A 23,110-nucleotide genomic window follows, 5' to 3' on the forward strand; every position below is an offset into this window, starting at 1 on the left:
GCACTTTGCTTTGCTGCAGACGATTCTGTAGCTTTCTAATATGCCCTGACACTGATTGTCATCCCTGACGTAGTTACCCCACTTTTAGCTTTAGCACTGCATAGCTCTTGTAGTACAATAAGAATCAGTAGTATAGAGTCTATTGTGCTCTTCCACTCTATTTTCTTACAGAGATTTGAATTACATTATAGGTTAGTAAGACCCTGTGACATTTGCCTTTTTTGCCCATTATTCAGCCTGGCACTATTATATTGTTGCCATGTCTGATTTTAAATATGCAAAACAAGAGTCCGTGGAGCCTCAGTTACGAGTCTCAAAACACGGGATAGCCAGATATCTCTAGCCTGTTGCCAACGGGGTGCCTCCATGATGGGGAGAGCACCACACCACCCTGATAAATAACCCCTTAAGTCCCACTCGGTTGCGAGTATTGGAACATAGACAGGGAAACAACAGGGTGGCCCCTTTTGTCAATGTCTAACTCAAGGTGCGAGTATTGCGATCATGACAAGGGCTTGCAAAGGCAGGCTTCCACCCACAGACAGCCGTTTCGGGGTTTTTGCCCCTCGTCAGTGTGGGGTAGGATTCTGGCTAGTTGGGGCAATGAAAAATCAACCAACAAAACACAGTAATCACTGAACTCAAGGAGAACAGCGAAAAAAATTCCAATGAAGTACTCAATCAAGAGTCTCCACTGATGCCCCCAAAAATTTAAATATGCAAAACAAGAGTCCGTGGAGCCTCAGTTACGAGTCTCAAAACACGGGATAGCCAGATATCTCTAGCCTGTTGCCAACGGGGTGCCTCCATGATGGGGAGAGCACCACACCACCCTGATAAATAACCCCTTAAGTCCCACTCGGTTGCGAGTATTGGAACATAGACAGGGAAACAACAGGGTGGCCCCTTTTGTCAATGTCTAACTCAAGGTGCGAGTATTGCGATCATGACAAGGGCTTGCAAAGGCAGGCTTCCACCCACAGACAGCCATTTCGGGGTTTTTGCCCCTCGTCAGTGTGGGGTAGGATTCTGGCTAGTTGGGGCAATGAAAAATCAACCAACAAAACACAGTAATCACTGAACTCAAGGAAAACAGCGGAAAAAATTTCCATATTTGCATATTTTAAATATTTGCATATTAAAATTTTTGGGGGCATCAGTGGAGACTCTTGATTGAGTACTTCATTGGAATTTTTTTCGCTGTTCTCCTTGAGTTCAGTGATTACTGTGTTTTGTTGGTTCATGTCTGATTTTAGCAAACATCATTACATTTAAACAAGGGCCTAAGTCGAGTAATATACATACATTGGATGTATTGTAGTCTGTAATTTTGTCTTTGTATCTAGTGTGTAATGCTGCGTTTAGTAATTACTGCTGAGAATTAAAGCTGGATATAACTCATATATTTCAGTATCCATTCCACTCTCCAGTGTCACTAGCTGGCAACAGCGTCTTTATTGAATGCCATAACATACTTTATTTTTTCATTAAAAATTCATGCTTTGTGAGCTCCATTGTAGATTTTTCAACAATATGAGATTGCACTAAGTCAGTATTTAATATTCTCGCCCATTTTCATTCAAAAACAATCTCAAAATAGCAATAAGTTAGAATGGGACTGATGGGTGAAATATTCTCCTGTTCTTTTTATATAGCCTTTATTACTTGTCCCTAAAGTATTTATGCATATGGTATTTATATGATGATATATTAAAGCCCCAGAGGCCTAGGTTTCTAATATCTTATACTAACTTGCAAATCTGAGAATGGGAAGGTTCATGTTAGAGGGTCTAGAAAAGTTTCACTTCTTAATTATAATTTCCAGTAAAACATTTAGAGTCAGCGTACATAACTATATTACTGGTCTGTGTGGTACAAATCTGTAACATGGTGCTTATGGACAGTCTTGTTGCACTGGGGTCCTTGTTCAAATCTTACCAGCTGATCCTACAAGAGCTCCTGTTCCCACCACTCACTGCTGCTTTTTGCTTCCTGTGACATGTCATTAGAGTTGCTCTTGTCCACTAGAGTACCATAGGATTCTTAGGTGGGCCTTTGGTGTAAAGTAATAATTCACGCATAGTGTAGTGCCTCAAAGGTCTAGAAACAAACCTTTTTTGGAGTAAACCTTACAACTAGATATCGAATTTTAAACCCTGTATGTACTATGATTACAAATAGTATTGTGGACCCTCAAAATAATTTTCTCTGGTAGGCCTAAGAAACTTCAGGCATCCCAACCCTTCAGTCATCCCTGCTCAGCCAATCAGTGGCCACAGCAGTGATTGGCTGAGCAAGCAGTTCCTGGAGCCATTGGAACTCACAGTGGCAGGGGACTGAAGCAGATATGGTTTCTTTTTTATAGCACTCTTTTCTTTTCAGGCCTGGACTATCCCTCTAATTTTGAATTTACACAGTCCCATTGGGAACATGGACCAATCTGGGTTCCTCAAAGAAATGTGACAGTTGCAGCTTATTATGGTCATAAAGCATGTACCTTGGTGTGGTTGTAAAAAAAAGTGAAGTGGCCTGAAAAGAATAGTCTTTTAATGGTTTACAAATCAGATGATTACTGATAATAGTAAAGAATTAAAAAAGTAAAAAAAAAAAAAAAAAAAAAAAAAAAAAAAGGGGGGGGGGAACGCTATAAGTTAACATGGTATTTCTGTCAGTCTTTTGGTCAGTCTTTTTTCAACCAAAATCAGGAGTAGTACTGACAGGGATACATTATAATGGAAATATTTGTACAGTTTCTGTGTTTTCAAACCACTTCTGGTTTTGGTTGAAAAAAGACTGACAGAAATACTATGTGTGAAAATAGCCAAGGACTGTTTTTAAAAAACACTTTAAGGATTGTCCGAATTATTAAAATATCAAATGTCTGATCCTACAGTCAACGGTATAAATACAACAAAAATTATCAAAGATCAAAATTGCAGATTTTTGGTTATATTACATTCTAGAAAAAAATTGACTCATTGTGGAAAAGTAAAAATGTTATGGCTCTTAGAATGTGAGGAGAAAGAAAACCTTGCAAAAAACATAAATTTGGGAAGTCTGGAATGGGCTAAGATTTGTTCTATCCAAACAGTAGGCTTCAGACATTTATCCTGTCCAATTGTAATCATACTGGAGCTTAAGAAAGAAGTAACCAACTTTACAAATGCGTGAACATGAAGAGAATGGAAAACGCTTGTTTACTTCATTATTTATTTATTTATTTTTGCTTTTGTAAATTTTTGATCAGAAGCTGACAGAGAAAAGAACATTTCAAGACGGATGTTAGCCACCAGCTGAAAATGTGGCTGGGTTAGTGAAAAGCTATTTTATTTGTCTATAAAGTTTTAATGTGACATGTCTATTAAACTCACAAGAGCAGCAAGTTCTAATAAACATTACTCTGAAACAATAAAAGTAAATGCTGAGAGTAATTGTCCTTCCACATAAATATACTGTAACATTCATATAACATTCATTTGTGAGTTGCTTTGTGTGTTACAATGTTTGGTATAAAGATACTTGTTCGAGCATTGAGCTCATCTCTAATAATAGTAATAATAATATTAAAAATAATAATAATAATTATTATTATAGATGAGCAAATTTACAGTAGGAGCAAAGTGAAGCGCTTTGTTCCTATCTGCATTCTGCTCATCAGGCTGTGGGATTTGAAGTCTGCTCTGCTCAGTGCTGCTCCTCCCTGGTTGCTGGGAAAAGATGGATCCAGTCCTGGGCAACTTCTCTCAGTTTCAGGACAGTCGGCTGTGTGTGGAGGAGAGAGCAGGATGACAGCAAGCAGATAGAGCAGAGCAGGGAGAGACTAACAGAGCGATATAGGGACAGAGAGGAGAGAAATGGCAGAAATTGGATGATTGACTGGCTATCTTTTTTTTAATTTGTTATTTTCTGATTTTTTACACTTTTACAACAACATGCTTTATCAAATTCACCCTCTGTAATAGTCCTAGTATTGAAGCTACTATAGTTTGGCTATTTTAATAAAGGAAATGAATTTCCGGCTGCTTCGCTCATCTCTAATAATAATAAAAACAATAATATTTAATAATTATTTAATAATTAATATTTAATAATAATAATAAATAATAATTCATGCCTTGCTAATCATTACCTTCATGCTTCTAGGTTGCTGATTGCAGAAACAAGTCACATTTCTGTTCCCTGATTTATCAGCTGTAGCAGCTTTGCGCCTTTCTTGTTCATTGTTTAATGGATGTATTTTCATCTAATGCCTTGAAGTTGTCTAATTTTCCCTTCCTTTGATGAGTCTCCTTCCCCCTTGGCTTACATTCTGTCATCATTTGTCATTCCGACCTCTCATATTCTTGTCTACAAAAGTTCTATCCAATCCTCAGGCCAGCATGCTAGTTGGGGAAATGTGTTTGTTACTTCATTCCCTGTTAAGCCTTTTGAGATGTGCCAGCAATTACAATGTGTTTGCCATGTAATCAAACTAGAAAACATTATACTGGATATAGCGGAAGGTAGGCATCATTACTACCTCTGCAGTAAACATCCCGCTGGCACCTGTGTACAAACCAACTTGCCTCTGGCACCCTTCGGGTGTCCTCACCCTGTCACAATACAGCCCATTCAGGAGCGAAACCTTTACTTTCTTAGGTCATTGCGACCTTGCTGGCAGTTTTCTGCTAGATGTCTCTGCTGGATTAGTGCTAGTAAAATGAAACACATTACTAGTTAAGAGATGTATACTAATGTGTTAGTTAGTTATACAAAGAATTAACAGTATAATTATCCAGATTACTTTCTTGAAATTTAAAGGGGTTGGCCACTTTATAGTAAATTGTTCATTGTACGGTATTAGTAAGTATGCTCACTTTATTTACAGTGATGAAGAGGCCAGTCCGGCCTGGAAACACATTGTGCTGTAATCTTGTTTTATTGTTCGTGCCTGTATGTTCCTATGGAGGACACTGGGGGCTACCTGTCGCCATCTTATGGACAGACTCACCACAGAGCAGGACAGCAAAGCATAGAGGAGGGGAATCTGACTTTACCACTATGAGCTACACAGGGAGCTGCTTTCTGTAAATAATGTGAATACTCTCACTAATACTGTACACTGAACTATTTTACTATTAAGTGGCCAACCTCTATAATCAAATTTAAATTGGTAGAAGGAATATTCATTATTATTATTTATTTTACAATTTATTTAATATTATACTATTATATCAGTATAATATAGTGGTGTATGATGTATTACAATGACATAATACAATAATTAATGGCATCATGAAAATAATGCATTTTAAACTACAAAAACACTAGGGAAGGAATTTATTAAAATTATTTTAAGTGTGTGTTTGGCGTAAATCTGCAAAAAATCTGTGATTTTTGTGCAAATGCGGGGGAGTAACTGGCAGTACTTGTACTCCTGGTTCTGAGTATTTCAAGTGAGGGAGAGGTTACAAAGCCACTCTACAATGATTTGTAGTTTAAATACTGTAAGTAAACGTAATTTTATCCCTATATGGAGATAAAACCTAGCTAAATGACTATAAAAGGTATATCAACTTTTCAGTTGCCGATTTCCTATGCAGCTAAGATTTGGAGACGAGTGAACCTCGAGCATGACCAGGTTCATCTGAACACGAGCATGCAGCATTTGATTACCGGTGGCTGCAGAAGTTGGATGCAGCCCTAAAGAGTCCTGGGATCCAACTGCATGCATCCAACTTCTTCAGCCACCGGTAAACAAATGCCACATGCTCAAGTTCCGATGACTGTTCGCAGTTTAGAATGTTCTCCTGTCTCACGCATCTCAAGTGAACACCAATGGTCCTCTTTAATGGCAGATCATGTTATATAGTTCTCTGACATTAAAGACATCAGGCTGCCACTGTATCAGCTGAACTTCCAGAAGCTACAAGAACCAGAAAAGATCACAAAAACCACTAAACACAATGCTCAATGTGAACACTGGTTCATTACTTTCGAAAACCCATGAAGTTACTATAATGACATGGGCCTCAGATGGTGGCTTTGGTAGAGAAGCATGTTGGAAAGACATGTTACATGCCCTCCTAGCAATCCACAATTTTCAAGCCTCTGATTCTAATAATCTAATGACAATGTAACAGGTAATCATAGAAAAAAAAAAATAATAAAAAGGCACAGAAAAAGAAATATGGAAATCAGACTAATAAACATCGTATCACACAAATTATTACCGCTCACAATTTTTTTTCTCTCTAGTCTCAGCTGTATCTGGCTCTTTTGCCCTTTAAAGATCCCACACTGAACCTAAGGGCAGTAAACATATAGCTATAAAAATAAAAAAAATTGAAATTTATGGCATATGCTTGTGTTATACTATTTTATATCTACCAAATTTATTAAAGGTTGTACAATCCGTTAAGTGGTTTTCCAACCTTCTACAATCAGTGGCCTATCCCCAGGATCGGCTAGCAATTTTTGAAAGCTTTATAATGCCTTTAAACTATAATCAGTAAATGGAAAACTAGTTGGTTCATCATAGTTTTCTTATGGTAAATTTATCACAATTAGTTAATTAATTTTTCATTTGAAATCATTTGATTAACTATTTCTACGGGCAATTTCAATATGCAGTTTATAATTTTTAAAATGTATACAGTTTGACTTACCATATACGCAGTTTCAGTAAGGAGCAAGGATAGTTTATTTTTTCAGCCAGGGTTCTTGGCAGTACTTGTCTTCTCTAAGCCATTATAAAAACACTGCAAGTTCAGGAAGGCTCAAGGTTAGCACATAATTAACAGTACTGAACGTATCCAATGCAATAAGACAAATACTTAATCTCTGTAGGGAGTACTAAGTGAGGGTAGGAATATGTTTACACATTGGGCCAATATATCAATATATGCAAAGTATTTTCAATGAACTTACAAAGTATATTACGTTATTACTGTATGTCCGTGCAGGCATCATGAATTTAGCTAGATGGCACAAACAGGGGGTCAGTGGATTTTGCCATCGATCACTGCTAAACTGAGTCCGGGGGTTGGGGGGTTCTATCAATCACTACTGAACTGCTGTGCCCCATCTAGTAATAATGTCTACTGCTGTGCCCTCCATATAGTAATATTGCCCCCTGCTGTTCCCTCTATATAGTAAAAATGTCTCATGCTGTGCCCTCCATATAGTAATAATGTCTCCCATTGTGCCTTCATATAGTAATAATGTCTCCTGCTGTGCCTCCATATATTAATAATGTCCCCTCCTGTGCCCCGCATATAGTAATAATGTCTCCTGCTGTGCCCCCATATAGTAACAATGTTCCCTGCTGTGCTCCAATATAGTACGAATATCTCCTGCTGTTCCCTCTATATAGTAATAATGTCTCCTGCTGTACCATCCATATAGTAATAATGCCCCCTGCTGTGCCCCTAAATAGTAATAATGTCTCCTGCTGTGCCTCCATGTATTAATAATGTCCCCTGCTGTGCCTTATATAGTAATAATGCCCCCTGCTGTGCCCCCATATAGTAATAATGTACCTTGCTATGCCCCCATATAGTAATAATGCCCTCTGCTTTGCCCCATTTAGCAATTTTGCCCCTGCTATGCCCCCATATAGTTATAATGCCTCCTGCTGTGCCCCTTAGCAGTCGCTCAGCGGTCACATGGTGTATATAAACACCGCCCGGTGTATATAGACCCAGGTCACCTGATGCTCAATTCCGTTGCAGTCTGTTACCTGTCAGGGAGAGCTGACCTGTCAAGACAGAGGTACTGTAGGGTTTAGTTTTAATAGTTAGGTAGGTGATTAGCTAACAAACAGCCTCTCAATTTATTGTTTATGGAGATGCCAGAGAATGCTTAATAAAATAATCGGCTTCCCTTGGCTGTTCCATGTACAGTTAATGAACATGCAGAGTTTGGTGTCCTGTTCTTTAAATGGGGGGGGGGGGGGTGTCCCCAGGGATTGTCCCCTCACAATCTCAAACTTTTTTAGTGCTTTTATCTCAGAATACCCCTTTAATGTAGATTCCCTGCACTACCTGCTTTAAAAAGAAATCTCTTACTACGTTATATTGTATGCATGTACCAATACCTTTAAATGATGTGGCTAAACATGGAAATATGCGGCATTATACGGCCACAATAGGCAATCAGTATGTTCTGCATTTAGCTGTGACTTTACCGCCGGTGACAGAAGCAGCTGTCTTTGATATTTCACTATGCTGCGGATTAAATCCTGTATTATAGGAACAGCTGCATAGAGTTTTCATTAATGACTAAATATGTAGATATGAGTTTGGGCTGCTTGTTTTCTAAGTGGGTTAAGAAATCAACTCTGTCCTCCATACGTCTGGCAAACACCCATCTCCCTGATGAGCTCTGGCCAAGTTCTGGATGCGTAGTGAGTCTGCATTCAGCAAAGAGTCTGGGTGTGAATACTAAGCAGCAAAATATTCTTTCCTAACCCCCATTAGGCGCGCTGACACAGTGCTCCCCCTCGGCCACTCTGTATGCTGGAAAGATCTTCCCATGTTAGACGTAACCGTTAAAGAAACCATCGGAGCACTGAGCACCAAGTGATCGCATCTCTGAACATTTCAAGCTGTTTGAAAAGATGCTTCAGTGATTTTCTGCCTTATTTACCTTGTTTTTTCCCCTTTTCCTTCATCTCTACAGTTCAGCGCAGTCACAAAATAAACACTGTTCTCCACTTAAGCTTTCTCATGTCGTACCTAGTCCTATTTGTCTGTCTCTGCAATTTACCTACTATATCTAATATTCTTCAATTATTTTATGTTAAGCAGCTAGCTGCGTGCGTAAATCTGTCATAAGCAAATAACAATACATGAATATGTGCTCTGCATTGAGAACGCAAACCATTCATGTGGCTACACCTTTATTTTAGTTTAGCATTATCCTATTTTAATCCTATTTTATTAGTTAAAGGGATCTTTTTCTTTCAAATCAACTGGTTTCAGAAAGTTAAAATTCTCAAGTCTGTTCATACTTATCAGCTGCTGTATGTCCTGCAGGAAGTGGTGTTTTGTTTTTAGTCTCTCTGCTGCCATCTGCTGGAGCTGTCCAAAGCAGGAGAGGTTTCTATGGGGATTTGCTGCTGCTCTAGACAGTTCCAGTCTCGGACAGAAGTGTCAGCAGAGAGCGCTGTGTCAGACTGGAAAGAAAACAACATTTCCTGCAGCTGATAAATATGGGAAAATGAGATTTTCAAATGGAAGTAAATTACAAATCTATATAACTTTCTAAAACCAGTTGATTTAAAAGAAAAAGTTTTTTGCCGGAGAACCCCTTTAATGCATCATATTATTTTATGACTTATGTATTGAAAAGTGTGCCATGTATTGACTTTTTTTTTACATCTGCCTTTTTGCTGTTTCCTAATTGTTAACTCTTATTTTTCAGCATCTTGTAAAGTGCTCCCTACAATCCATCCAACAGCCCTTCCACCTCCTCCATCTGCCATACTACCAGTGATTTATCGCCTATCAAACACACGCCTTGCCTTCTTCTTACGAGAAGAAGGGCCTCTACCCACATGGAATTCAAGTATACCACTGCTGCAACGCTCGGAGCCCTTTGTGGTTTTTCAGACAAAGGAATTACCTGTATTGAATGTCACTCTCGGACCTTTTGCTTCTGGACAGGTTTTGCCAAAGGAATTACTTCAGCCTTCAAGTATACTAGAAGTTCCCGATCGATTGACTGTAAACTGGAAAATAAGAGCTTACATTATTCGTACAAAGGTTCCTGCCACCCAACCATTTGTACAAGTGCTTTTTTACGTAGCCGGTCGGGACTGGGATGATTTTGGGGTCACAGAACGTCTTCCCTGTGTTCGGCTTCATGTTTTTCAGGAGATGCGAGAGCGCAAAACTTCATGCCGCCTACGGGGAAGTCTTGCCACTTGTCTTGCTCAGGCTGAACTACCGCAGAGTTGGTTTGGGTGGACAGTGGCACCTATGGGGAGACGGAAACCTGATGGAGCAGACCTTAATGGAGAAAGCCAACAAATAGAACTTTTCTACACTTTACATACACCAGACTCTACTGGAAGCTGCCAAAATGATATAAGTACACGCAGAGGAGGGGAAGGCCCAACTCAGCATCCACTTTTAAGGATTGGTAGTGTTAGCTTATACCAACCAGTTCAGGTTGAACAGATGCAAGAACAGCATTTGGATACAAATATCTATATAAGGCTTCCAGATCGGCCGCTTCGTCCTGGAGAGATCTTAAGCATCCTGCTTTACTTGCAACCAAATGCAACGGTAGAGCACTTCACAGTAAGGTAATATAACACCACAAAAAAAAGTGAAATGCTAATCTATTCCATGAACCCCCTGTCGATCTCCGCAATGAACCCCGCTGGCTCTGTTGTGAATAGAGCCTCAGGTCAGCATGTGACCCGTGGCTCTATTCATTCCTATGGAAAGACGGAAAGATCCGAGTACTCAGCTCTTTCTACCTTTCATAGGAATGAATAGAGCTGCAGGTTGCATGCCGACCCGGGGCTCTATTCATAACACAGCCGGTGGGGTCTAATATGGAGATCACCGGGGGGGGGGGGGGGTTCAGTAGTAGGACCCCCCGCGGTCTTCTACCTTTCCCCTATCCTGTGGATAGGGGAAAAGTAAATTTTTCCCTGAATACTCCTTTAATAATTTCTTTTGATTTGCACTGTGGAATATGAAATGTTGCATTTGGAATACAGATTGAGAAACACAAGGTTGACATGATTTTCTGTTATAGAAACACTCATAAACTGTACCAGATATACTTTTCGTCTAGGACCCTACTATAAGTATGACCACACGCATGTAATGTTCCTTTATTGAAAGGTGTAAAGGAACTCTAAACTTACCATGCCCAGGGAAACAATAATGTGCCAATATAGGGCACCAACATAATGCTAGCATATGTGCCAATTTACTACCTCCATACAGTGTTTGAATAAAGCACCATTTGGGACACATCCATAAACAGGCCATAGGGGGCCATCAAGCCCTTCTTCTGAAGATCGGTGTGGGTCCCAGAGGTAGGAAATGCCATAAGTGTCCCAAAAGGGAAAACTCTTTAAATGTCTTAAAATTACAACCATATACACTAATATGGTGGTTTAATGTACCTAAATTTGTGCCATCCCTTGTGCCAATGTCATAGTTTCATCTATCACATTGTTCATCCTAGCAGTTTTGTGGTAAAGCCTGTTATTAATAAGATTATAATTTTAGGGTTTTCTTTGCTGTTATAGTTTGGGGGGGGGGGGGGATCTGGAATTTTACAGGGAGAATATCTGACTTCCAATTCCATTTTTTTTTTTAATTGAACTAAAGAGTAGAAGTTGAGCTCTACACATCTAATCCCTTCCAGTAAATAACTAGACCATTTGTTGAATCTCATTTGTTTACTGGCATATGTTCCAAGGAGATTTTTCTTATATTTAGTTTTACTTTATGTGAAGATATGTGCATAGGCATGCAATGCGTGGCATGTGTGAATTCTTCATATCTTCTTCATCTTCTATTTTTCAAGGTATTTTGTATAAAAAAAAATGTTGCACTTTGATGGTAAGTTTTTTGAAGTTAACCATGACTGTAAAGTACTAGGTAGTATTTTCCAATAAGCCAGGTGCCAGATACATAACAAAAATATATGAGGTTACAAATACTGTATAAAAAGTGTCATAGCAGCTGTAAATAGCTTCCCAGAAAAAGCACCCCTATAGCGGTCCCATCTATAGTGCCTTGGGCCAACAGGGGCACAAAAACAAATGCTGTTTAGAGCTTGTTTATTGGGCGTTCTTATAGCTTATTCAAGGATCACTGGATTGTTTGTGCAGCCTGTTAAAGGATAACTCTGGTGAAATGTGAAAATCCAGGACAGGCAGGGGAGGTTGGTAACATAATATAGAAGTCATACTTACCCGTTCCCCTGCCCCCGCAGTATCACCGATCATTGACAGTCACTGGTCTCCAGTTTTCTTCCGGCATCACGACCTGGCAGGAACTAGCTGCTTAGCCAGTCAGTGACTACAGTGGGCTTAGAGGGAATTTTTGAGCCAGGTCTTGATTTTACAAGACCAGGAACTACAGGACACCGGTGGGTGACCGTGATCCATGGTGCTGTGCTGCAGGAGCACAGGACAGGTGAGTATGATTTCTTTCTTATCTTCCAACCCTCCCCTGCCTGGCCTGGATTTTCACATTTCACCCCTTTAACTTCATCATGGTTGGCCACATGTAACCTGCATAGACAGAGTGATTTTCAGCCAATAACAGTAATATGAAATCAGCAGATTAATAAGCTTAATTATTAGCTGATCACTGGCCCTATTAAACAGGATGGTATTGCTCTATGTATAAGGGTCATGTGTTAGACAACCATCATAATGGTGTCAGTAAGAGTGCCCTGGTGAGAGTAGTAGTCACACTACCTTATTGTTATTTTCTGCTAGAGTATCTGTAAACTAGTACTCATGGCTGTAGATGGCCTCTCACTTCTAATTACTTTTTTGTAAACTCAGCTGTGTCGCTGCAAATTGTTGCAGAAAAGGGGGATGGTGAGCTGCCATTGAAGTAAATAAAATCAATGGGGGAGATTTAACAAACATGGTGTAAAATGAAACTGTATATCATTCAGGTAAAGTCTGTGATTGTGAACCACGTGAGAGGTTTGGCTCAAACAATATGGACCACCACTAGTCAGGAATAACTCATTCAATAATGATTGGAGCCAACTTACAATATATGTACAATAATAGTACAATAGATAAGAAAGCAGGAGATAGACTCACTTTTTGCCGTCTTCAGATTTGGTTTTATTCATGTTCTTTTACATGTTTTCAACTGAGGAGGCTTTGGAGGTCTGCATCCACGGAGTTGGCGTGGGTCCCGTCTACCATGAGTAAGAGGGACACGCCCTCGAAACGTCGCGTGGTAGACGGAACCCACGCCAACTCCGTGGATGCAGACCTCCAAAGCCTCCTCAGTTGAAAACATGTAAAAGAACATGAATAAAACCGAATCTGAAGATGGCAAAAAGTGAGTCTATCTCCTGCTTTCTTATCTATTGTACTATTATTGTACATATATTGTACGTTGGCTCCAATCATTATTAAATGAGTAAAATGAAACTGGCTCAGTTGCCCCTAGCAACCAATGAGATTCCACCTTTCATTTTCCAAAGAGTCTGTGAGGAATGGAAGGTGGAATCTGATTGGTTGCTAGGGGCAACTGAGACAGTTTCACTTTACACCATGTATTTAGCTTTGCCTGGAAGGAAACAAAGAGGTCAGAGTGCTTGATCCCATTCAATCAGCTGTTCAGATCTTCAATTACTGGATATTGATATCCTACTCAAAGCATGGACCACCAAAATAAAGGTTCCCCAAAACGTGACCATTGTTTTATACTCCCTTTAAATGTTGTTGTTGTTTTGCACAAACAACATAAAATAAAACCAACAAACATTTTTCATACCTGTAACCTGTAGGAATGACTGTAAGCGGACACCTCAAGAACATCAAAGTGAAAAGTAAAAACAAAACCCTTACAATGTCTTAGCTACATGTAACTTTATTTTACCAGTAAGTATTAGCACATCAACTTATTAATCAGTAGACCACTACATAACTGGTTGCTTTGATGTGCACTATCCTCTTCCACCTCAAAGCACATAGTTATGTTGTAGGGATGGTGTTGGTACAGCCATCACCCCCTTCCGCAATCACTGAGACTGAAGGTTACTTTAATCTTGGCTGATTACCCTCTTTGATCAGTATTGGCCGTGGTATCTTGTTGGTTACACACAGGGAAGGGCTCACTTATTCCCCCTAGGGCTCCCACTGCAACCTTGGTCATTTGGGATAAGGTGTATGGTACAACTCTGAAGACTCTCTGCAGAGCCCAGTGAACCATCCTTGATACAGACAAGAAGCAACAACACAGCTATTGGTTGTTCTGTTGGAGATATCCCTATTTAAGTGGAGTTAAAGCACACTTACAGCAAAGCTTGAGGCTATGTTCACACAAAAGATGTCTGTCCCCCGATGGAATGCATTGAAGTCAATGGAATGACAGCGTCCAATGCACAAAGTCTATAAAATAACAGACATTGTCTATGTGGACGTCAAAATAATGATCATGACAATTATTTTCGGAGGTCTTTTGCAAACACACAGTTTTTCTTTTTCCCTTTGTCTTTTCACCATTTTTACTATTAAATTAGTCCACCTAAACTAGAATAATGTACCAGCAGCCGTCATTGCACTGCCGGGTGGCCAAACAGTGAAACGACGAACTTCATTTTAAACCCAAAATGACTAATAATTTTTTTCTTTTCAAAAACGAGAGGGAAAAAACGTTGGGTGAACAATTCATGAGCCTTTTTTTTTTTTTTTTTTTTTTACTGGCAAAAAAAAAAAGGTAGAGAGGATTTCTCCCCCAGCAGATTATTGGATCTGAATAGATATGACCAGCACGCATTGCATCAGCTGGGGAATAATCCATTTGCTAAAACTGTCGACAGCTCTTCCTATACATGAAGCAGAGAAATAAACTAATATTATATTTTTGTCAATGGAAACAACAGCCTTGTAGTTCCAGTTGGAGATAAACAATGTTTTTGTCGCTTCTTTTTAATCCATGCTTGAAGAGAAGTATTTGTGTAGTTCCAGGGCACCGATAGGTGAGGTAGTCAAGATTAACTTTCCTTTTAACATTGCTGACAAAACAATTATAGTGGAGGACATGGGGAAGTGATAACCTATTACGCCCATTGTTCTCATGTCTATTCTGGGAGTCACTTAAGCAATAAGATGTGTGTGCCATTAAGCTGTCTGTCCTGCAGCTCAGAGCTGAGAGGAAAGGGAATGACACAAGCTAACAAGGACAGTGACACTGCCTCTGAGGATCCTTCCCTTAAGACCTAGTGCTGACATTCATCCTAAGAAAGCCCATTCTATATGTAATCCTGGACTCTATACCCGCTGGCTGACATGAGTGCACTCAAAAATGCTGTGACATTTTAATAAATTCCCAAATTCCATAACACACGCTTCTAGTAACCTACAAAGACACACAGATGCATATAACATTACACCCTAAATCATACCCATGTATACCTATTATTAGTGAATGATGCATTTGATCATTATACTGCAGCTCATGCCAATGTCGTAGATAAGTGGGTGTTCTACTGCACAGCACCAAACATTTCCATTTTCTTTTCTCTAAAATATAAGTAGCGTTTGATGCATATTCCTTTACTTTACCAAGTGGATTATACGAGTTTTCTTACATATGGTGGTTAGCAATAACTATTAGATTTAGAAATGCCCAATGGATAGATGACCGATTGGTTATCTGCCTGTACATTTAGCCAACACTACCACAAACATACAAAAAATAGCCAGACTTTTTTTTTAATTGCCATAAACTAAGTAATGACTTTAACAATAGACTTCTTTAAAGAATCAGGGTGACAATTTATGTGTAATTTGATCTTATAGACAACCATACCAAAACAGAAGTTACATTTCATAATGACATGAAAGTGAGAGCATGACCTGCAAGTCGTGTTGTGCCAGACATTTAAATAAAGTATTAAAGAAACATATAACATTGGTATAGAACAGACGTGTCAAACTCAGGCCCTACAGCTGTTTGAAAACTACAATTTCCATCATGCCTGGACAGCCAGAGCTAAAGCTTTGGCTGTCCAGGCATGATGGGACTTGTAGTTTTGCAACAGCTGGAGGGCCTGAGTTTGACATCCCTGATATAGAACATCTGTGCTATATCAATGCAATTCCAAAGGACATTGACAAATATTGCAATGAAATCTGAGTTAGTAGAAAAAGAAAAGGAGAAGAGGAAGTAAAGGGAAATGGGGAAAGAATCGAGACACTTCAGCCTGCTGGCAATGGGGACAGCCGGGGGCAGTCACCGAGGCCAAATGTGTGCAAAGGCTCAGGGGCTCAAGGCACAAGGAACTCAATCAGGTTTACAGTTTAAAGGAGAACATCCCGGCAGAATACTTTTTGAATAGGCTGATGCCTACAGTCTGCCGCTCGGGTCCCCAGTTGCTTCATGGTGGTGGAAAGGGACTTGGGAAGCAACGTGGCAAGCCTGCTCAGCCATTCAGCCGCAGAGGCTGGACATCGCTACAGCTAATGAATGGCTGAGCAGGCCTGCCATGGCACACCCAAGGCCTCTTCTCACCACCAGGAAGCATCTGGGACCAGGGACTGGAGAGGCGGGCTGCGGGCGTCAGCGCTGGAGCTGGGGAGGTAAGTGGATGTTTTTGTTTTCACCCACTCCGTCCCCGGGCATATTGAAAAAAATTGTCCTGCCCGGAGTTCTCCTTTAAGTCACCTTTTTGACAATGAGGTGAATTCTGATATACAGTAAAATGTCTCAAACGTTGTTAAAAAAAAAAAAGTAATAAACCTCCATGTTGCTGTACACAATTTCATTTTACAGCCAAAATTGTTACTGCCCAAAAATTAAGTATTCACTTGTTCACGAGACAATTTTCTTTTTTTGTACTTAATATAAATTCTCCTTTGCAAAAAGTTGTATTGTGCACTATAACTTTTGTCACAGCCCCCAAAAATATGGTTAAAAATATTGGTTAAAAAAATTTGCAGAAAAAAGTTTGTAAAACAACAAGGGTGAAAGAATGTCTGAGTGTTTTAGACCTTTTTTTTACTTGAGACTCAAAGTTGACCTTAACATAGCCTTACTATTTCTAGTCTACTGTCACCTTTAGTTCATATACCTCTACTGGTGAAGCTGCCGCATTTTTAGCTGAAAGTGCCATTCACATGCTAACAATATCCAAACAGTAGGATAAAAAACAAATAAAATACAATATAGGAGAGTGCTGATGTGTATACCTGTTCTAGTATACGAGTCAAGTGACATACAGTACCAGTGTGTGCCCTGTGGACACAACTTTCAGTGAACTCTGGTTTCAATCATAAAGTATGATTTGTGCCAAGTGCCAGGTGCACAGCCTGTCACCCCCCCCCCCCCCCCCCCCCCGGCCAAGTACCAAAGTCAGAAGATGCTGCTGAAGAGAAGGCTGATAGAGGGCCCCTATTAGTGATCTTCATAAGAAATTAGTAAGAGATTAGGGGAGGCTCTTATACTTTATCATCACCTGGAGCAGATGAAGAATGATTTTTTGCAATGTAAAGTTGCTGCACTTGACACATGAAGCTGACTTCCTACAAGTGTCTACTAATATCCAGCAATGACTATAGACACCCAGGCTTATACATTCTTTTTAAAAGGAAGTACAACTCCTGGTAAAACTCATGAAATCACAAAATTTATAGAATAATCAAAAGCAAAATAGCAAAATAGTCCACAGATAAAAGGAAGTGTGCTTGGCAGCCTGACTTTTTGGACTTGAAGCGACTCTGTACCCACAATCTGACCCCCCCCCCCCAAAACCATTTGTACCTTCGGATAGCTGCTTTTAATCCAAGATCTGTCCTGGGGTCCTTTCGGCAGGTGATGCGGTTATTGTCCTAAAAAACAACTTTTAAACTGGTAGCCCCGTGCCCAACGGCCAGGGCTTAGAATATCTATGCCCTTACTTTGCACCACCCCTCCGTCCCTCCTCCCCACCCTCTTCATCATTAGGAATGCCCCTAGAACATTTTCTACTGTCTGAACATTGCATAGGTGCCTTAACGATCCAGCCCATGTTCAGTATTCACACAGCTGACGAATAGGAGACAATCTGTCTGGTGCATTCCTAATGATGAGGAGGACAGGGAGGAGGGACAGAGAGGGTGTGCCATCCTAATGCATAGACATTCTAAGCCCCAGGCCGTTGGGCACGGGGCTGCCAGTTTAAAAGTTGTTTTTTTAGGACAATAACTGCATCACCTGCCGAATGGACCCCAGGACAGATCTTGGATTAAAAGCAGCTATCCGAAGGTACAAGTGGTTTGGGGGGGTCAGATTGTGGGTACAGAGTCGCTTTGACTTATGGAAAGAAAAGGTGTCCTAAATAAAAAGAATAATATGGAATTCAAATAATGTTGGTTGTTTCTAGTCACCTGGATTGGATTGAAATATAAACAGGATGGGAAGGTTATGAAAGAAAAACATACATGGAGACATATAACACATACGGTAGATATAGATGACATCTATAAACAGAATCTCATTACTATATTTATTTATGATACACAGTTGGGCATTAGGTAGGGACCACTAAAGTCCAGACTATTAGGAATAGGCCTATGACAAGACTCCATCCTGCAAAGCTGATTAGGAAATGTTTGGGACATCTTAAAAGTCTGAGAAGCTACAGCGAAGTTCTAACCAGAATTATTATGAATGAAACAATTCAGACAAAGTTGCAATGTCTTTGGGTTCCCCACTGACTGCTGCAGTCACCACATCTAAGATGACAGCCAATCACTGGCCGCAGCAATGGCTCGCCTCCATCATTGGGGGACCTGGATAGACCTAAGGAGGTAAGAATAGTTTTTTTATTAATTTCCTTAAAAATGCAGCACTAAATAAAAAGTGCTGGATAACTCTTTTAACCCCACAATCCAATGTCTGCAATTAGGCCCCGCCCCCTACATCTGCAATCAACCCCCATTTCTAAAATTAAGCACCCACATCAACTTTGTCTGCAATTAACTTTCTCTGCCCCCCACATTTTCAATTACTCCCCCCCCCCCAGTCTGCTATTAAACCGCTTCCCCCCACCACCACCACACACACACAGATACCGCAGATATCAATGACCTATGGGTATGTACAGCAATGACGTAGATGCTTTCTGCCTGATAGGACCTATGGGAAGAGTTGTGGATGTAGAGGTTGTTTCCTTATTTAGGTTCCAATACTCGCAACCGAGTGGGACTTAAGGGGCTTCCTATCAGGGTGGTGTGGTGCTCTCCCTATCATGGAGGCACCCCTTGGCAACAGGCTAGAGATATCTGGCTATTCCTGTGTTATGAGACTCACAACCAAGGCTCCATGCTCTCTTGTTTTGCATATTTCAATTCTTGAGTACTTCATTGGAATTTTTTCACTGATCTCCTTGAGTTCAGTTATTACTGTGTTTTGTTGGTTGATTTGTCATTGTCCCAACTAGCCAGAATCCTGCTCCACACTGACGAGGGGCAAATACCCCGAAACAGCTGTCTGTGGATGGATACCCACCTTGGCAAGCCCTTGTCATGTCGCGATGCTCGCACCTTGAGTTAGACTTTGACAAAAAGGGGCCACCCTGTTGTTTCCCTATTTATGTTCCAATAATCGCAACCGAGTGGGACTTAACCCCTTAAGGACCGGGCCTGAAATGGCCTTAAGGACCGGAGCAAATTTTATGAATTTGACCAGTGTCACTTTATTCATTAATAACTTCGGGATGCTTTTACCTATCCGGCTGATTCTGAGATTGTTTTCTCGTGACATATTGTACTTCACATTTCTTGTAAATTGGAGTCGATACTTATAACGAATCTTTATGAAAAAACCCAAAATAGCGTGAAAAATTGTGAAAAAATGCATTTTTCCAACTTTAAAACTTTTCTGCTTATACAGAAAGTGGTTATACCACATAAATTATATATTAAATAGCATTAGCAACATGTCTACTTTATGTTGGCGGCATTTATTAAACTATATTTCATTTTTTTTAGACAATAGGAAGCTTAAAACATTAGCAGCAAATTTCCAAATTTTCTGTAAAATTTCAAAATCAGATATTTTTAGGGAACTGTTCAGGTTTAAAGTGTATTTGAGGGGACTGTGTGTTAGAAAGCCCCACGAAGCACCCCATTTCAGAAACTGCACCCCCTAAACTCTGCAAAAGCATATCCAGAAAGTTTTTTAACCCTTTAGGGGAGTCACAGAAATAAAAGCTAAGTGTGTAAGAAATTTGAAAATTTTAATTTTCTGTGCAGAGATTTTATTGTAATCCAATATTTTTCATAATTATAAACCTATTACCAGAGAAATGCACCCCAATATTGATTGCCCCGTTTCTGCAGTTTATAGAAATACCCCATATGTGGCCCTATTGCGCTATTTGACGCAACCACAAGCCTCAGATATAAGGGAGCGCCTAGTGAATTTCAATGGCTCCGTTATTTTTGGTCATTTTTGACTGTACCACTTCAGGTTGGCAGAGGCTCTGGGGTGCCAAAACCTAAAAAACACCCCTAAAGGGACACCATTTAGAAAACTACACCCCTCAAGGAATGTAACAAGGGGTGCGGTGAGCATCTGGACCCCACAGGTGCTTCACAGATTTTCCAAACAATATGGCTTGAAAAAAGACTAAAGTATTTTTTACACTAAAATGTTGTTCTAGCCTTCAATTTTTCATTTTCACAAAGGGATAAAAGGAAAAAAAAACACAAAACATGTAGCGCAGTTTCTCCCGAGTACGGAAATACCCCACATGTGGACATAAAGTGCCAAGCGGGCGCAGGACGACCCTCCAAAGGGAAGGAGCGGCAATTGGCTTTTGGAAGCTGGATTTCACTGGAATGGATTTCAAGGGCCATGTCGCATTTACAGAGCCCTCGTGCTGCCAAGACACTGGAAACCCCCCACAAGTGACCCCATTCTGGAAACTACACCCCTCAAGGAATCTAACAAGGGGTGCAGTGAGCATATGGACCCCACTGGTGACGGGCACAAATGTGGAAAAATGTGACGTGAAAGTGAAAATTTTCATTTTTTCACTTTCATGGCACAAATGTGCCCGTCATCCAGGGGTCCATATCCTCACTGCACCCCTTGTTAGATTCCTTGAGGGGTGTAGTTTCCAGAATGGGGTCACTTGTGGGGGGTTTACAGTGTTTTGGCAGCACAAGGGCTCTGTAAATGCGACATGGCGTTCATCATCCATTCTAGCCAAATCCAACCTCTAAAATCCAAATGGCGCTCCTTCCCTTCAGAGGCTTGCCCTGCGCCCACATGGCGCTTTATGTCCACATGTGGGGTATTTACGGACTCAGGGGGAATTGCTCTACACATTTTGTGTTTTTTTTTCTCTTTTAACCCCTTGTGAAAATGATAAATTCAAGGCTAGACCAACATTATAGTGTAAAAAATTTAATATTTCATTTTCACGCCACATTGTTCCACATTTGTGCCCGTCACCAGTGGGGTCCATATGCTGACTACACCCCTTGTTACATTCCTTGAGGGGTGTAGTTTCCATAATAGGGTCACTTGTGGGGGGTTTAACTGTCTTGGCAATACAGGGGCCTTTTGAATGCAACATGGCCCCTCGAAATCCATTCCATCCAAATCCAGCTTTCAAAAACCAAATGGCGCACCTTCCCTTTGGAGGCTTACCCTGCACCCGCATGGCGCTTTATGTCCACATGTGGGGTATTTCCGTACTCAGGGGAAATTGCTCTACACATTGTGTTTTTTTTATCTTTTAACCCCTTGTGAAAATGAAAAAATCAAGACAAGATCAATGATTTAGAGTAAAAATTAAAAAAAAATTACACTAAATGTTGGTCTAGCCTTGATTTTTTTTCCATTTCCACAAGGGGTTAAAAAAGAAAATGAACACAAAACGTGTAGGGTAGTTTCCCCTGAGTACGAAAATACCCCACATGTGGACATAATTTGCCATATGGGCACAGGGCAAGTCACCAAAAGGACAGAGCGCCATTTAGAGGCTGGAATGGGGGATGGAGGCCATGTCGCAATTACAAAGCTCCTGTGCTGCCAGAACAGTAGAAACCCCCCACAAGTGACCCAATTCTGGAAACTACACCCAATAAGGAATCTAACAAGGGGTGCAGTGAGCATATGGAACCCACTAGTGATGGACACATGTGTAGAACATGTGCCGTGAAAATAAAAAATACCATTTTTTTCATTTTCACGTCCCAAATGTGGCCGTCACCAGGGGGCCATTAACCCGCTGCCCCACTTGTTAGATTCCTTATGGGGTGTAGTTTCCAGAATGGGGTCACTTGTGGGGGGTTTCTACTGTCCTGGCCGCACAGAGGCTTTGTAATTGCATCATGGCATCCTCTAATGGGAATGGCGGCCATACCTACTTAGCTGTGGAAAAGGGACAATTCTAATTTATTTGGGGGTATTAGGGCAATTATTAGTTTATAAGGTTGAAAATGACAGGTGTCCATCAAATTCAACCTGTGTTGATCCAGAGGAAGGCAAAAACCCCTCGTGAGGCAGACGACAGTAGCCTCATCACAGGGGAAAAATTCCTTCCCGACTCCATAATGGCGATCAGAATAATCCCCGGATCAACGTGACCCCTGAAATAGGAATAAGGGACAGAATTTAGATAATGTAGAACCCCAGTGACGTGTGGTGCGCCTTGGAGCGATCCAGTATGCAGAGGCCGGGGGGATCAGGACAGGTGTCACACTGGAAAATGTTGTCCTTCCTGATCCCCCTGTTACACCACACTCTGCACTTCTTCTGGGGTCTCCCTTTCTCCAGTGTGGGGGACGTCACCTGGAGAATGTTGTCCTGGTGCGATACGGGGTCCTTCATATACAGAAGTGCTGGGTCCGCTCCATGGCTGCTAAATATTAGGGCTTTATTACTACTTCTGATATGTTCGGATCGTGCCGCAAGCTACAGGGCAGCGAGGGACTGGAAGAGGGGGTGCTGGTATAAAAGTTATCCCGTACAGGTGGTGACCTTTATCCAGCAGTGGGAAGATCAGTTCCCGGACGATCTCCCCACTAACTCCGAGGATGGGGGGGGGGGAGTGGGCATCTGGGGGCTGGATTCGAGTGTCCCTTCCTTCATACACTCTAAGGGTACGTGCACACTGCGGAATGGCGAAGGATAACCCTTTGTGCATTCCGCAGTTGGCACCCGCCGGCGGACTGATGCAGGCGCCCGTCTCCGTCCGTGTCGTAGACTCCATTCTATGCACGGGCGGATTCCGCTCTGCGTCCAACGTGTTGATGGAATGACGGATGATGGAATCCGCCCATGCATAGGATAGAGTCTATGACACGGGCGGAGACGCACCCCTGCATCAGTCCGCTGGCGGGTGCCAGCTGCGGAATGCACGAAGGGTTATCCTTCGCCATTCCGCAGTGTGCACGTACCCTAAA

At 41.0% G+C, this 23,110-nt stretch overlaps 1 protein-coding gene across 1 annotated transcript in view; it reads left to right on the plus strand.

The window, feature by feature from the left end:
* Positions 1-23,110, plus strand: part of TMEM132E (transmembrane protein 132E) — a 331,457-nt gene that overhangs the window by 259,160 nt on the left and 49,187 nt on the right. The window contains exon 2 of the mRNA XM_069971195.1: positions 9,406-10,291. Coding sequence (XP_069827296.1) covers positions 9,406-10,291 — 886 coding nt within the window. The remainder of the gene's footprint in view (positions 1-9,405; positions 10,292-23,110) is intronic.

This window comes from Dendropsophus ebraccatus, chromosome 5 (genome assembly GCF_027789765.1).
Source record: "Dendropsophus ebraccatus isolate aDenEbr1 chromosome 5, aDenEbr1.pat, whole genome shotgun sequence".
NCBI classification, from domain to species: domain Eukaryota; kingdom Metazoa; phylum Chordata; class Amphibia; order Anura; family Hylidae; genus Dendropsophus; species Dendropsophus ebraccatus.